At 35.3% G+C, this 18,312-nt stretch overlaps 1 protein-coding gene across 1 annotated transcript in view; it reads right to left on the reverse strand.

The window, feature by feature from the left end:
- The window catches only part of LOC133520427 (short neuropeptide F), a 108,998-nt gene that overhangs the window by 3,786 nt on the left and 86,900 nt on the right, over positions 1-18,312 (reverse strand). The window contains exons 4-5 of the mRNA XM_061854826.1: positions 8,440-8,615; positions 3,312-3,422 (exon numbers count right to left, since the gene is read on the reverse strand). Of these exons, the coding sequence (XP_061710810.1) occupies positions 3,312-3,422; positions 8,440-8,615 (287 nt within the window). The remainder of the gene's footprint in view (positions 1-3,311; positions 3,423-8,439; positions 8,616-18,312) is intronic.

An 18,312-nucleotide genomic window follows, 5' to 3' on the forward strand; every position in this document is an offset into this window, starting at 1 on the left:
TGGAGTGGATGCACATTAATGCAGCTAATGCTTTTTGTTAGTTACTGTTCTTGTTTTGTAACTTCTTTTATGTCGGGAGAACAGATGCGACGTGAAATTAAGTAAAACAACATCTAAGAGCATTAAACTAAAGTAGGGGTACACCTTAGTATGGAACCTTAAGTTAGCAACGATTCATGACCTTCTAAATTTATTTAGTCTGCAATTTAAGAAGTATTTTCTGACCAAAATTTACAAATCGCGTACAAAAATCATAAAGTAACATATAAACATTGTTTATTTAATTGGTAATGTTTTCTTGAAAATATAAAAACAAAAAAATATAAGCGTAATTTGACTTGACTAGTCCTTTTAAAATTGGGAAACAACATTATTTCTGAGTGTTGTTTAGTAGATTGTTAACCAAGGGATGAAATGATGCCTTTTATCCGAGTTAAACACTCTATACGAGGTACAATACGAGGAAAGTAAAATACATGTTTTTTTTTAACATGACTAAGTATAATTTTTATAGCATTTCTTGAGGGTATTTTTAAATGGTAATTTAGGTAAAAGTATCGTTATTTATAGAATGGGGAGAATAGATATTGTACAACAAATCTATTTAAAATAAATTTTCAATTGCTTGTAAACAAATGAAAAAAATCCTACAAAGTGCAGAAACATATCACTTTCTGCACACTTTTTAAAACAACAATAATCCTCTTTCAAAGCATGAGAAATGAAAAATATATTTCAGCTTAGTACGTCCTGATTATTGTCTTGTAATGTTATATTTCAAATGGAACTGAGAATATAATTCCGTCGAAATAACGTCCTCATATTGTATTCGCCTTACATAAATCAATTTGAAAATGTTTCTAATGCTATTCTCCGCGGTGTCTACCTTTTTTTTTGCGAAGATAGTTAAGCATTACACAATCAAGCATGCAGAGGGAACATAAATTAATTTCTCTGCAAAAATAACATTCACTAGTTGCGGGTTGGTTCATAAATAAGAGCAAGCGGGAGATTTTTTACTAATTCTATCATGGAGTTTTGGTACCACCTCTTATGAATCATCATAGTTATTAATTATATCTCTGATCTCATTTATAAATTTTGTAGTTTATAGTACCTTTTATTGTTATTATTGTTTTTCATTGATGTAATTGCTATTTTCATTTTAATATGGACACCACCACATAAGTGCTTTGGTGTAATACACTTTACTTGTGTTTAAAGTAATTTAAAAAAAATCTACTCGTTGACTGTAATGGTTGAATTAAGATTTCGTATACCAAACTGTAATTGGGTACTTTTCATGTATGGGCTCCCAACTCAACTATAATTTTCATTTCGAAACGGTTTAGTCAACTATCATGAGATCACAGCTCGCCGTGGTCAAGAGGACGAAACAAAATGATAGCTCAAATATTTTATTTTTAGGTTGTAGTAGAAACAATTGCTTCATAAATCATAAACGCACATGTGATACCCTTAATATAGCAACATCCATAGACTACGAAAACCGTTTACCATTGCTTGTTAGTCTGCATAGGCTACGGTGGCCAAAATCGAGAAAAAAACTGTCTAAAAATTGAATTTAGCAAGGAGCAAGTACCAGGGCCTCATGAGTTACGAGAAGGTGTCGTTGACCAACCCGCCGGGCCCTGGCGGCCGGGACGCGAACGAGTATGAAGGTATCGCGGCTGCTCGCGTTTATATATTAAATAGCTGTATACTTTTGATTTGTTTACCTATATGATTTTATTAGTTTATATTATTATTTGTATTATATCGTAGAAAAAATATTGTATACAGTAGTGATAAAATCAAGCTTTTCAATCTCGTGCCGAATAAAGCCACTCAGCAAACTTCGTGGCCTTAACGCGGTACTCGACCGAAAAGCTGTCCATTATTTAACGATTGTATAAAATACTAATTAAATGACAAAAAAAAAATTAGGCCTGAGCTCGTCAACGTACCGCAAACCGGAAAACGCAGCAAGAAAATACCCAGAGGATCCGACGATCTGGATAAGGTCTCTTGGAGAGACCGTCCAACAGTGGACGTGTTTTGGCTGATATGATGATGATGGTCACAGTAGAATATTAAGTTTTGGGGGTTACTAAAAAACAACTTCTTTATTCAATGACCAGAGCAAAATTCACAACGCATCTTTCATCCAAAGTGTTCAAATAGTATCCGTATTCCTAAGAATCGTAGCTAGTTCACAAACGTAATACTCACCCATAGGTACGAGGAGGATAACTCTGCTCTATATTTGAACTTTTTATTAAAATTACATACCTATCAGTTTGTGTGTATACTTTTAACAGAAGAACAGTTATTATTACCTAAAGTTTGATTATGATTCTTGTAGCATTAGTATTCTAATCAAACTTAGAAAGTGAAATGGAAATGATTTGCAATAAAACTAGTGAGTTATCGTAAAAGTGTCGCTAGTGGCTTGTTAGAGGGCTCGTAGCGAGTTTTACGCCACATCAACATTTTACGAGACCTGTATCGGAGATACGGGACATTGATCCACGTGGATTTTGAACAACAAAGAAAATAAAACAAGGATATTTAAGTACATAAAGATATTATCTTGACGTGACGTCTCATTACATGCGTTTATTTTTCATGGTTGGTATGGTTGTGCTTCATTACTTAAAAAAAAAAAATAGTTATTTGTTTTACAAGAGGGCAGTGTTGAGTTTTAGTGCTAATATTGAAACCCAAAGCCTTGTGTCGCATGTAATGAGACGTCACGTCAAGATAATAATATATCTTTATGTACTTAAGAGAAGATGTCCAAGCACCCGAGCGTAGCGAAAAACGTTTTTCAAACGTTTACTTGTGACACATAATTAGAAAATGAATATAACAATTATAGCCAGTGAAACCAGAATAATAAGGAGGATATTTGTGTTTTAATAGTTTGAACTTATTTCGATACGACCTTGAGGGATGTCATCAAGTAATCATGCGCACCAAATACTGCGAGCGATATGGCTTATTAGGAGACTTCTGCTTGCATTTGATGAGGACCACTCAGCGTTAGCGGCTTACTCTGATTACTACAGCGGGGCACGCTGAACAAGGTCATGTCAAAATAAGATCAAAACCATACTTACTCGTATCAATTTGTTAAAACAGGATCGGTCTCCAGTATTTTGCAATATTCTGTGAAACACGAGTAACGTAAGTTTTTGGTCAGGTGCGAGTATGGCTGCTACAGCAGTAAACTGCCGAATACTGTTAACACTCTTTACTTATGTTTTACGATACTATTTTTTGGAATCAATTTCGAGAATATGGAATACCTCTTGTGGGAAGATATGTGGCACGGCGTGCTCCTCGGAGCGGCGGCCGAAGCGCAGGCGTACCGGCGTGCGGATCTCGCGCAGGGACAGCAGCTCCTCCATCTCGTCCAGCTATAACAAACGTTGACTTGATTATAAAATATCTTTATCTTTATGTTGTCCTGGTACATACCGCCGAAGTGAATCTAGTTGTGAAATGGTCGATTTGGAAGTCATTACCGCCATATCAGATAATATGTACGCAAATTATTCCTTATACCGGGTGTTTCCTGTAACACGAGCAAATAATTAAACCATATATTGTACTCCTCAAACGACATAACTTTTGATTAACAAACTTTTAAAAATTGCGAAATCTTTAGATTTTATCTTTTTCATACAAATTAAATATTATTTTCAATGTACGCTGACATCAGTGTGTTTGACGTTGCTTGTCATGCTTTAAACATAAAAAAATCGCAATACATTGCATCTTAGAATAAACTTTAAAGTGTAATAAAAATCAAAACACAAGTTATTTTAAAAGTTGCTGAACAAATGTTGGTGAGTTTGAGGAGTACAGCCTACAGTTTAATTTATTGCTCCTGTTACAGGAAACACCCGGTATATCAATATATATATAGAGATATCAATCTGTCGGTCACTCACAAATGCACCGGTGTGAGGATATAGAGAAGAGGGAGCAGCCTTTTGATCTCACCCAGCTGCTACAAATCGCTTGGTGTATAGGTACATATATGCCTCTGGTACCATTGAGAATGGTGTAATACATTTTCTTACTAGAAATAACTTTCTCATATAACTAAATATCTTTACAAAATGATACGCAGGTCGATATTTCAACGAGAGAGAAACACACACATTATCTATCAAATAATTAACCAATGTAATTGACATGTCCAATGCTAGTTCAATTGATTATTGGTTGATACTAATTAATATAATTAACCTCTTTGTGTTTGAAGTAAACCCAGCTGTTTCTAAATATAATATATATGTATATAGGCACTATGTGTAACATACATATCTTTTGGTTATAACACTGCTATAATGTTAGAAATAAAATAAAACAGCAGAAAATAAGTTAAATTTGTGAAATAGATAAGTAATCCATAAAAGTAGAGAATTGATAATCCCGGACGTTTAAAATTAATGCTTTAGTAACAGATTCACTGCTATTCAACGCTCGTAACGCTATGTCGTATTATGTGATAACGTGAGTTTCCCGATGTGTAAAGATGCCTTACAGAGACGACACGACAATGTGTCGTGGGTAGTTCTGAATGCGTTAAGTGTCGTTCAGTACAACTTAAACTAAATATAATATACTAATTGTGCCTCTTATCATATTCAATTTAAGGAAATCGACAATGATGATGTCGTTACATAAATAGTTTATTCTACTTCTGGACATGCATTCAGCTACAACCAATTTATTCGTCTCGCTTACGCATAGTTTTAGCATGCGAATTTAATTATACCCCTATATTATCTTACGCGAGAATTGACCCTTTGTTCTAAATATTGTGGCAGCCTGAATTTTGACCTCTACCCTTAAATTGACAAAGTTCGACAATCAAGCAACCCAAATCATAGAGGCTTAGGTATGCCGAACCTATGAAATAATATTACCAGACGCAGCTTGCGGTTATGGCGTACCGAGCATGAAAGACCGCAAGTAATGCTTTTAAATCAATTACTATCACTTTCAATTCCAATTTTTATTTGTTATCAAATATAAGTTTACAGTAAAACCAAAGCACTTACTTACAAGGTAAACAAAAACAAATATTAGGTACTACCTAAAACCAACCTAAAACTTTTAAACACATTAAGGGCCTCTTTCACAATGTCCAGGCAAAGTCCTGAATAAGCTAATTGCTACTTATCTGACGAATAAAGTCATCGTTGGCGTTTCAGAAAGTACACTTCAGCTAAAATCAGTTTACTCTATGTAAGTACGAGTAATTCACAAGTATTATTAGTTACCGAGACGCCCAGTGAGACGAGCAAGTCAATAGAATGTTAATATGCTGTTCGTTTCCATTACCACTTCACATTTCCTTCAGTGCTTTGTCATTTACTAATTACTTACTTATCTCCTAATGGATTGCTTTCAACACAATTTCTCGCAATTATACCAATTTGTTTGCGTTGAATTTATAATAAGCATACAGATTCGACATCAAACGAATTTCAATGCAGAAAATCCCGTATAAATCTGCCCACAATCGCATTATTATAAAAATCCGTCAGATAGGATGTTGGGTAAATCCATTCAGCAGTACGAGGGTCTTGTTTATAAGTTGGTAGCAAAATTGAATCGCTTTCAGGCAGCTTTAGCGGAACGGCATAACGCTTTGGGGGTGAATTACGAAAAAATGTACGTAATGATATTAGATTGGAATGATATTACTTTACACGCACCCGCTTCTTCTAGCGTAAAATATATTTAAGCGTAACTCACTGTTAATTAGATTGAATGTAAGTTTTTTAAGGTCTTAATCTAAACAAACAGAATTCAACCACTGGCGAGTACGAACAATAGCAGTTGCAAAATTCTTAATGCTTTTCGTGGGTTGCGGTTACAATACCGCTGCTGGCGGACACATACCCCGAAATTAAGGTACAACTTTAATTAAAAATCCCGTCAAAGTGCCTTGGATTTCTGCAATTGTAAACTTTTAGTCGTCTACTTTCGTTGAGGTATCAAGTTTGATACAATAGATATATAGGTCTTTGAAACTTCTGTGTGAATGAGACAAGTTGTGTCCTTTATCCTGGTTGTAAAATAGCTGTCACTTGGAAACTAGTTATTTGAACAATATCTTGGTTTAATTTTAGCTAAATTCCCTTAAGTTATCTACAATTTTGGGTATATCTAAGCAATTCATTAATAGTCGTAAAGTTTTTGGAAGTCTCAAGAAAACTTGTCAGGTGGCATAAATTAAATTCACAACGTACAGTGGAATTTACATTTTTCTATTAAATATTTCTATTGTTATATGGTATTAGTTACCTAAACCACTTATTTTAGTTTTATTCTGACTACTAGCAATTCCCGTTGACCTTGATTAACTATACTCAGTAGGTATCACCAACATAATATATAAACATATAGGCATAGACAGAGAAAAAGCTATTCTATTCTATATTATCATAAATATTAATGAAAATAATGCAATATATTCGTATGTTTTACTACTTCCCTGAATACAACGAATTGCTATGCGCATAACTGAGAGTTATTTTGTTCTAGTAGAAGCGACTATAATAAATTCATGTGCCTTGTAATCGCTACCGGTGCTTAGCCAACGTGCCAATATTTAACACTTTGTAGCGTAGCGTAGTCATCTCTCTCTCTATCACTCTTTCATATTATTGCGACAGTGACAGCTGTTGCGTTACGTTCGTTACGGAGCGTAATCGATTGGAACGTTGGCTATGCACCATGAAGTTCTCATTGCATGGAGTTTATTTATGAATATTATTCCAATCCAATCTCAAACTTTGTCAGGCGAGCGTCAATTTTTTGTTAAAGAAGTGTAAAGTGGTTATTTACGCGTATGTAAAGTTGATAATGTGAGTACAATTTGTTGTTAAATTTGCAATATTCATTAGTTGCAGCGCTCAATAGGTAAAGACACGCCGAAACAGCAGAACTGTTACGGAAAAAACAGTATTATAATGTAGGGACGTTTCTTTTAGACAACATAAATTAAAGTAAATCTAATAAAAAATGTCATTATTGTCTCTGATCATTAATTAATTATTATTTATATTTGACATTATATTTCAATTAAATTTTATATGTTTATGCACCCCTATATTTTATTTTAATTTTTAATTCTGATTTGAAGGTATTGTAAATAATTTATTAAATTATGTCATTATAACTATAAAAGTTAATTAAAAAAACTATTTAATAAAATATTTATATTTAGGCTAGTTTGTAAGATTTGCATGTTGTGCATGGAAAGCTAAGAGGATGGACTTTCTTACAAATATAATGTACCAACTTTTGTAACTCTTTTTTTTGCAAATAAACTATTATGAATTAGGAAATACAATTAAGAAAACGGAGCCCTAGTTTTGCCACCACTGTTTGTGTGTGGGCAGTTATTTCACTTAATTTTCTCCAATCTGTCGTGTATTGCCCAAAGTCTACAGCATGTCTACAGATACATGCCTACTGGATGCCGGCCCAAAATCTGGTAATGGATAGTTCACTGTTTTTGGTAGTTGAACTATTCTTCTAATCTTATAAAAATCTAATATACAGCGCAACAAGCTAATACATCGCAAATAAAGTATTAAAATTGGTTGGTAACTATGTAATAGATATATAATAATTTCACATCACCGACATGTCCATGCCCAAGTTGGTTAGTAATAATCTATCGAAAAATATATCCTTCTACGCATAATAAGTAACATTCAATTATGTATGATAAAACCCTGCATGATGACGAGGACTAAGATGGCTTAGAAAGGTTCAATTATCATATAAGTTAATTATTATATTTCCTGCGTCCATGCAGGATATTTTTCTCAGCAAAATAAGCAAATCAATCATTTATGTTAATAATGTAATTTTTTTTTACAAGCAACTAGTAAAACTATGATTTATTATTCATTATTTGGTTGTGACAAATTATGTTAAGTCATAAGATTATAAGCGAGTCTCAAATACACCTAAGAACCCTGTTGTGTACCTACGTCAAGATGAGTACACAGAAATCACGATCGCGGACGCGGATGATCGTGTGGGCAGGGCCCAGCCCAGCTCAACCCAGCAGATAGTGCGGCATAGAGCCTGAACGCCACTACCGACAGAAAGATGTAACGTTACTCACACGTGCTTGTCGGGGTTAGAGAATCAGCCGTAGCGCAGACGTTGCGCGCGAGTGCGTACCCGCCAAATGCATCATGTTGCGCCAGCAGTGCGTAAAGCCGACCTATCACCTCCCAGCTAGTGGTCCAGCCAACGCTACACACTGATGCTTGCGGGGGCATATCATGGTCCATGCATCGGCCGAAGTGCAGACGAGCGCGTTGTGTTGCGCCAGCAGTGCGTAGAGACTACCTCGCCTCTTAGCTAGTGGTGTAGAGTAGTACTACTACTCACTGGTGCTTGAGGCGGCATGTCAGGGTCCGAGCGTCGGCCAAAGCGCAGACGGCGCGAGGGCGAGCGTACGGACTTGCGCGCGAGCGCGTGCCCGCCCAGCGCGTCGTGTTGCGCCAGCAGTGCGTAGAGACCACCTAGTGCCTCCCAGCCGCTCGCACTTTCCGCTGCTGCTGATGCTGGCGACAAAATATTACATAACTGTAGCATATGAATAACTCATCTATTGCCGGAGTAAATAGGTGGTTAACAAATAAGGCAGTGTGAAAGTAAACCCATATTCTATAACTTTTTATCCAGGTTGAGCATTTAATAGTACATTATTGCAGAGGCCGGGAAAGGGCAATTCGTGGATGAGTTTCGATTTAGTGCTTCACTCCAAACATGCGAGGAAATAAGGCAAAATAATCATAATTTATGCATCAACCAGCACTCAAATCGAACCTTCACATTAAAAATGTCACAATTTCCCTCATTAATAATTTTTTAAAAGTTAAAAGCACAACTATTCTGCCATTTAGTACCATTCATATTCGCTCATTCAATATAATTGTGCAATATAAGCTGTATTTACACGCATGAAATCCTTAAAAAAATATAAAAGTTATATAGTCTTTGATTTTATTAAGCAGTATTCGCACGATCATACACAACGGTCTTACACAACTCTATCCTATAGCTTGAAATGATGCTGAACGGGTCGCGTAGAGGCAGCCCACGGCTATATCAATTGGCTATTTGCGTTTTTCTTAGTGGATACATGTTTAAAAAAGTAAAAAACAATACAGTAATAACTTCTCGTCTGCTAAAACACGACAATAATGGTTTGAATTTTTTTAATTTGAGTTTGACCATAACGAAGAACTTCCCGTACTATTTTTGCTACGATAAGGTGAACATTTCCGAGAATATTGGAGAAAATGTATATTCCAGACGTTGAGGCAAAATAAACTGTTATCTTGCATTTTACGAAGGTAATTAAAATCGTGTACCTAATAGTTATATGTTGGTAGTTATTGTTAATAATCGGAATAGGGCAGAAAAATATCCATAAGCATTTCTAGACTGTTGAATACATAAATATTTTACCGACAAATCGTCAAATAAATATAAATCCTCCTACATCGAACGCTCCTAGCAAATAACCTTAAACTTATAATGTTATTCTATTTATATGTCAAAAAAGATCAGACTCAGTGAATTGGGTCGCTGTTTTCCAGTATTCTCAGTAGGGTTCATCACACAGGAAAATGTGTCAGTTTCTCAAATATATGACAGTAGACTCACGCAAGGCGCCGGGTTTCTTTTTATTCCTTAAGCTAGAGTAATCAGCTATATTTTACTAACACCAAACGGACCGCATATTAACAGCTTATTCACAGGCAACTATCATGCTTTTTTTTAATCTTTTTTTTTATAAGCCATACATCTTATGTTTAAGTCGGCTGGCAACAATCATTTTATCCTGAAAAAAAAAGATAAGAAACTTTTCTCTACACGGTCCTCATTGGAATTAACCCAACGAGCCAAAACACAATAACTAGGTAGGTGTAAAGTTTTGGTGCTTTACCTTTTGACTGCCATTTGTCATATCCATAAATACAACGCGCACGCCAACATTGGTAAAAGCGACCTACCAAAAAACCTTGTTTGAAAGTTACTTTCATGGCTACTTTGACAGCGCATGTCAAAAACTTTTGTGTTTTCGGCACGTCACAACTCACGACGCCTAGCGGCTTGATTCGAAGAATTAGATACGATAACGATAAGTTCAAGTTCTCATTTAGATATCGTTTGTATGTCGTATAATTGACATAAGCAGCTCGATCCGGGCAAACAATGTCACTTTGACGTTAGACATATCGTAGATAGATCTTATTGGGATCACAGCGGAATCGAAATAAACGTAAATTTGGCCATGTCGTTTAGTTATCGATCTTTTAAAGATCTTTCCAAGATCTTAAACGTGTAATTAATAATTCTTCCAATCGGGCCGTAGGATTTTTTTCATTCGAAGCATTCATAATAAAAATCGTGTAACAATTAAGAGTGTGCATGTGCATTCATCACTGCTATGCGAGATTGCATAGTAGTGCGAGAATCCGCTCATAGGGGTTCGCGTCCGGCGCTGCGTAAACGAAGTATTGGGCATAGCTAGATAGTAAAATAATCAAATTGTTATGTTACGGCATACTTAAATGATCTCTGATGAGTTATGAAATCTACATAACTGTCCAATTTTCCACTGCTTACATGAACCCTTTACTCGATCTATTCAAACAGGATATATTGGTTATGCAGATCGTCATGAGCCTACATAATAATTCATTGTGTGTAACATATAGGGGTTAACTGTCGGACCCCGAGCGACGATATTCGTCACCCTTCAGAGAGATGTATGCGACCACTTCGTTTGAATGAAACGGGGACATGTATTGCCAAAGTTCTAGTATGTTTTCTTTTGTAATAGTAAATGAATTAACGTTTTATGGTTATCAATTTCCTTTTGGGGAAATGTGTCAAATAACATTACAATACAAGTGCAAAAAGTAGGAAATTCGCAACGAATAGCGATAAATTAAAACACGACCGAAGGGAGTATTTTAAATGGACACGAGTTGCAAATTACCTTTTCGCGCGTGAATTGTACAACATTTTACAGTAAATATGGCCCTTTAAATTTTCGACATACGCACGTAAAGTGCTAGTTACCGCACTAGAGCGGTAAAGTAGCACCATATGTACTGTAAAAATATTTCGACACTGTTCTCTTCTTATAAGGCTGATTTCGAGGCCACAATACCTTTATAATAAAAACAAAATACCTATAAACAAATTAATATCGAACACTCTTTGTAATTTCAGTGCATCAGAAAGGTATTTCTCTTAATTCTGATAATGTCACTCGGTACCTAATACCAAAGAAAAGCCAGCCTAATACAAACATAATTACATCCCACACATTCAAAAAGGTTAGGCTGGGGATTAGTTGTCAAGCGGACCCCAGGCACCCATGAGCCGTGGCAAAATGCCAGGACAACGCAAGGAAGAAGAAGACATTAAAAAAAGGTAGGTAGGTACCAAAGATTTGTAATTAGTCAAAGTGATTATTAGTTAAAGCATCCAAATACATCATTACATATTAAGTTTCCTTATTAAACAATAGGTAGATGGAGTAAAGTAACTGATCTTGTAAGTTTTATTGGGGAAGGGCTTTGGGGAACGAAACAAAAGTTCAGTCAACTATGTGCGCTTGTTAAAACTTCATCCTTGCGATCATACTCTTAAGTACATGAACTAACTATTTATTTACTGAAACAACATAGTCTCAAATGTATGTATAAACAACAAAATTTTATAAACAAACACGGTACATTGTGCAACAAGTGGCTAAGTGAAATATTGCACGAGAGTCTATATATTCACGACACCAGCAGCCTGGAGTGAAATAAAGACTCGAATAACAATATTCTTACAATGTTTTTCATCACACTTGCGAAGAAAAAACTAAATTTTAAGTGAAATAATTCTTAAATATGGTGACAATTCTAACATTCGTCAGCCATAGTGTCATTCTTTGACAGCCACAATTGAAAATTTAATAATATTTCAAACAGCTATTAAATTAATCAAATTAAATATTTCTAAACATTAACAAAAATACTAAGTTACAAACGTTAATATTTTAAAAGTGAAATTCATTTATACCTAGTTAATTCGTTTAAATGAATATCAAAATAAAGTTTTTTTTATCAATCCATAACTCCCGCGAGAACAATATAGGCCTTTGTCCTTCAGTACACTTGCATGAAATAAGATATTTTTCGAGCAAGTGTGATGAAAAACTATTTACAATTTTTGCATCACGTATCAAAGAAAAAAAAACATACTAAATTGATGTTTCGAATCGTTTTCATAATTATTGTTACGGTAACATTGGCAACAAAGGCTGAATCAATATTAGATAGGTTACCTACAGTTCTTTATAGCAATGTCATCGAATATGTTTATTCTAGGATACCTAGCAAGTTTCCAGTCCACCCAAGTTACTGGAGTTGAGCAGTTTATTCAGTTAAATGGGTCAAAATTATTTTCGTTGCCTGGTTATTTGTACGCAAAAAATGTGACGGAGTGGAGCTTTTTGGACGAGATGATTTTTAGTTTTTAATTTTTCTCATGTAAAATATAATCTACAGCTAGAAAGACATACAATATCACTCGAGTTTTTTATTTATTTGATAGAAGATAAGTGTGAAGGAGTGGACAGAAACAAGACAACGAAAATAATTTTGACCCAATTATATTATCACGTATTAAAACGTAAATATGGTTTTTCTTTCTTAAGCGAAATAATTATTAAGGCTTAACATAGCTAGTTCGCTTTTGGGCGATAAGATCTCCTATTTCTGTATTCTCTTTTCATTATGTAGTGCACAATAAAGAACATATTATTCTTATTCTAGTTAGTTCCAAATATTCCGGTATTCCAATGAATGCCTACTTTGGATCTTGGATCAATACTTATGATTTAAAACCTGTTATTTTTGTTTAAGGATTATATGTAATAATAGTTAATGGACAGCTTCGCCGTTGAAGGTTCAGTGTTGTTATGGATCTTAGTAGGTATGTATGGGTGCGATGAAGGCAGGCAGTGAGCCGTGCAGGGCCTTCAATCCGAAATAATGAACTTTGTTTACAAAGGCGACCTCATGTTACATCGTTATTTAGGCTTGGAAGATCGTATGTCAAATACAAGAGCGGTTGAAATAAAACACAAATGTCTTCCTCGTACAAAGAAACACAAAAACATTGCTTTCGATACCTTGTAAACGAAATAAATTGTGAGACCCGATATTACAAAACAAATTCATCCGTTTTCCATAATTCAACTTTTGCTACCTACCTATTTGTTTGACGGTGATATCACCAGATCATATTTAACTGAAGCATGGCGTGCGTTTTTGGGCGTTGCGTGGTCACATATCACATCAATAAAGATAGGTAATTTAAATGTCTACTTACATCACTTTAAATTTAGTAAAATAAAATACCTAATTAATAGTCTTATCAACTAAAGATAGTTGTTATTTTATCCACACTTCCACAAGTGCAAACTGCTAAGATATCTAAGATAGTCTAACGGTCCGATTCGAACTTTAAGATACATCCAATATTAGGTCTGGATACGATATGTATCGGATATGTCAGTGTGAAAAGTTACTTTTCTTCAACAAAAACGTCACTTTTGACACTGACATATCCAAACAATATCGTATCTAGACCTAATATTTGACGAATTTTAAAGGTCGAATCGGGCCGTTAGTTCTCACGGAAGCACCTTGGTCTCTGACACGATTGCAACAATGCTAGCTATTTGCAAGAACACGCAAAGGCAGTCAAAGTTTCCGAGTGTTGCGTCTGTGAACATCATTAATTACAAACATTTCTGCTGCAATTTGTACTCACTACCCTTGCGTCAACTTACCTACGTCTGTTCAACTTGGAATTATTTAGAAACTACAATTTAACTTCACGTCTCGCTTGTGTTAATTGGTTTCGATTTGATTTTAACATTTTTAACTAGTTACATTACCTAATGCCAAACGATATTAATTCCAAAAGCAACAAAACTTCGCAAAACAAATAACACGTGTTATGATAATATTTTTTTAGTAAATATTTTTTGCAATTAGTACAAAACAATTCCTTGCCATTCCCAGCGCAAAGGATGCCTTTGATGCTTGCGGCAGTTCCTCACTGAATTACCATAAACCATAAACAGCCCTTACACCAGAAACGACTCGAAGAAGGAAGAGGTATGTATTTATTACTAAGAGCGCTAATGTACCAACTTAGCAAGTACTGTATTTATTATGTTGTTAACTTGTAGGCAGTTAAGTCTGTCTGATAGGAATTTAAATCATTAAAATCACAACCATTAATGTTAAATCCCAAATGCTTTTTTCATTTACATGCCTCGTGGCTCATAGTTCTCTTTAACCTATTTAGCCAATACTAATCATCGCACGTTTTTACACCAAGAATGCATCCTGCATTGTGTTATAAACCCAGCGACTCAACTGGGTTTGTCCGTGGCTATGAAATTGTTTAATGTATCCTGCTGGAGTTTTGCTTACATATTCGTACTTTGAAAGATACTGACGTTGGTACTATTTTGTTTTTCTGTAGTAAGGAAAGATATCAGTTTTATGCATCACGGATATTTGGCCAATAATGGCGAAACATATACCTAAGCGCCAAGATATGATGGTATTTACACACATTACGCAATTCTCAACTTATAATTACTAGTAATAAGTTCGTTACAAAACTTTCTTTTAATCTACTACCATTGTTAAAACTTTATCCGAGGTGATGATTGGCTTTATAGATCTTCAGCTATTATTCGTTAGGAACAATGACACGATTAATAAAACGTTCCTTGGGGCATTAACTGTCTTTGATTCATAATAGAATATGCAAATTAAACCATTGTTTTAGCTAAATACGTTTGTTACGTTTTGGATTAATTGCTGAAATTTCAGACAGTGATTAAATCTTAAAATTACTATGGCTTTCCTAAAGAATTTAAAAGTGACATAATACTTTATTAATTCGCAAGTTATACTTGTGCGAAGTGGACCATGGGATATGAGAGATGATCTCGAGTTTTAAACGTAAAATGAGTTCTTCCGAAGTAAGTATGGGATGTTTTATATGTCATCATACTACTAAGAGATTTACTTTAACGGCTGTTTATTGATAGTAATTAGCCAGTGACGCATACCTTCGCTGTATTAAATTGAACTTTATACAGGATATTACAAATTATATTAACCGCTCAGGAGACACGTGCACGCGTGGGTAATCGTGATATTCCCATAGCAACTGTAAACACAACGCTACTACAGCAATTTAAAGCGATGTTTAATTAGGTACCAAAATACCAGTACTACAAAGCTTGTATTTGTGCCCAGGAATGAAATCATACTTATGTTGACGAAAATAAACGCTTTTGGGATGAAGTGCCGGCGAAGCATGTTGAGCATCTATCTCATGGACCCAACACGGCACGAATGTGTCTCAATTCCAGTCAAGCTTCATTATAAGCATAGCACATGATATACACAAGGTCATCAAAACCCAAAATCCCAACAAACTTCGAACACCTCCTAAAACATGAAAAAATAAAAATAAAATTAAGAAAGAAGAGCACGGTTAATAAACGGAAAGATTTTGAGATCGATGTTGTAGTGCCTTTCGTAGTCATGTCTTATGGAACCAATAACAAGAACACTAGCGCCACTAAAAATCAACGTTTTTATCCGTTAAAAATACAAATATAAATAAAGCTAATTAACAAAGCAACAAGAATAGAACAGGCATAGCCCGAGAGCAGTAGGTACGATATTTTTGCAAATAACTCCAAGTCAATCAAATTTTTTGTATACGGGTTTTAAATGCAATTTTAACGCATTCACTGCTAACGTTTTCGTAGCACTACACGCGTAGCAGATTCTAGTATTTTCCCGCTTATAGAGGAAAGCGACTACGAACAGAGCGCCCGCCGAGCGAGAGCGAGCGAGAGATGGAAGCTGGACAGTCCTTAAGAACCGTGAGATTGAAGGCCTAGTGGCTGAACCTAACATCATGGGAGAAAGAAAAGCCCACAGACTCCGTTGGTTGAGCCACCTTGAGAGAATGGACGAAGATTGGAACGTAAAAAGAGCGTACCTGGGTCGCCTAGCAGAAGGACGTCCTATCGGACGCCCTAGGTATCGCTGGAGCGACATGGTGGAGGTGGATCTGCGCGAGCTTCGAGTCGACAATGGCGAGAGGTCGCAGAGGACCGAGAAAAGTGGCGCTATCTTGTGTCGGAGGCCAAGTCTCATTTTGGGTCGCTGAGCCAACGGAGTAAGTAGTAAGTAAGTATAATTTTAATTCCACCAATTTCCGGTTCCGGAAGGAAGCAAAAAAAAGTATCCAAAACAGGTGTTTTTTTTTAAAAATTAATATGAATTATTATTATCGTCGCGGATATTAATGCTGGACAATTATTCAAGAAATTATTTTTATACTATTTAATTCATTGAATCTCGTTAACTAACTAGATAACTCGTTTTTCGAACTCCTCCTGCCTTTTCAAGAGTTGATGTTAAAGAATCAACATCAAAAATGTTAAATAAACCGTTTAACAGACATATTTTACCTGGTGTAAAAATGGCGCCGCCAGGTGTCGCCACTGTCGCCGGAAACAATAGTCAAATAAAGCACTAGACTGGTGATAATTTGACGGAAACAGATATGCTATCTCTCAATTATAAAGCTTCCAGGGACTGTCAAGTAATTTAATGTTTATTTTTCTTAGAGCGCAACCGGATAGCTCTTAGACTAGCAGGTTGACTGTTTCTTTTAGATACCGATAACAAAAACTGACCATATTTCTTTTTGTTTACATACGTTCTACTTATATTCGTATGTAATAAAATACTTCTGTCTTCGTGAAATTACTGTTCCAAGAAGCCAAATGTAGACTAGTCTGAAATGCTTAAATAACAATAGCAATGAAATTCCTACTAGAGTTTTCTATACCGTTTATTCAACAAGCGCTTATAACGGCAACCGAGTGGATAATTTAATTCAAGAATTACAATTTCATATTCAAAACTTTGCGCGGTGGCTGAGTTTAAAATATACTTAACAAAATATCTTATATAAAGCTGCATAATAACATTTCATTTATATATACTAAACTCATTTTTAATTCTCTTAATTAGGCAAATATAACTGACAATCCCAACTAACAACATTCGTTTACTCGCACAACATATTTAAAATTCAAACCGGTTTTTCAATTGCTGTTACGGCTGTTATGCGTGAGAATGTGTGGATAGATGCAGCAAAAACTTATTGTCTCATGTACATTATATATTTAACTAACAAAATCATTATTTTCACTATTTTAGTACGTAAGTAACTACTATGTATATGTATATGTATGTATGTTAGCACTGGAACTTATCTATCGCGTCACAGACGGCATAAGTACGAAGATGCCGATTATGATGAGATACGTGATTCTTAACCAATTTAAAGATTGACATAGCGTGTCACGTGGTTTTGGTTACATCTACGTAAACCTTGTGGCTTTGTGACGTTTAGGGCAGTCTTCGAACTTTACAGACTCTAGTCTAGCTATTCAGGGTCGGATATGTAAACGAAAAGCGCTCAAAGGTTTAAGGTATAAGGTTTGTACTGTACATGTATACAATAAATACAATACAATATATAGGCAGGTACACAAATAGTATCTTTTTCTCCTACCTAGCGTTATCCCTTTGCCAGGGTCCGCTTTCCTACTCGCTTACCTCTGCGCGATCCTGGGCGTCCTCTCACACACAAATAGTATCTTCAACTTAAATGTACCTATGTTAACGGCGCCAATCATTTAATTTATTTTTGATATTTCACCGACACCTGTAAACTTTCTACCGCTTAATGCGTTAAAAGTTGAATGTCCTAGGTATTCGTCCTTTATGTTTTCTATGTATTTAATGAAAGCTACTGCAATTAGTTTCAAATTAAAACAATGGTTTTTTGCTCAAATCGTGGGATGTATGACATTAATTTTTAAACTAACAAAAATCAATCAAAAATTAAACTTAGACAGCTCTTTGGCTCTTGTTTAAGGTAAAATGTTGCCAGCGTTTAGAAACTGATGGTAAATACTTGTTTAACAGGATTTTTCTAAACCATCACATTACTGGTGCCAGCCCCATCATAGGGGCGTTTACTATCTATTCTAGTCTCCATTTTGTATTATCTATTGATCGCTTAGAGATAACTTTATAGCGATAAGGCCGCCTGTTGTTACCT

The sequence above is a fragment of the Cydia pomonella genome, chromosome 8, assembly GCF_033807575.1.
Source record: "Cydia pomonella isolate Wapato2018A chromosome 8, ilCydPomo1, whole genome shotgun sequence".
In the NCBI taxonomy this organism is placed as follows: Eukaryota; Metazoa; Arthropoda; class Insecta; order Lepidoptera; family Tortricidae; genus Cydia; species Cydia pomonella.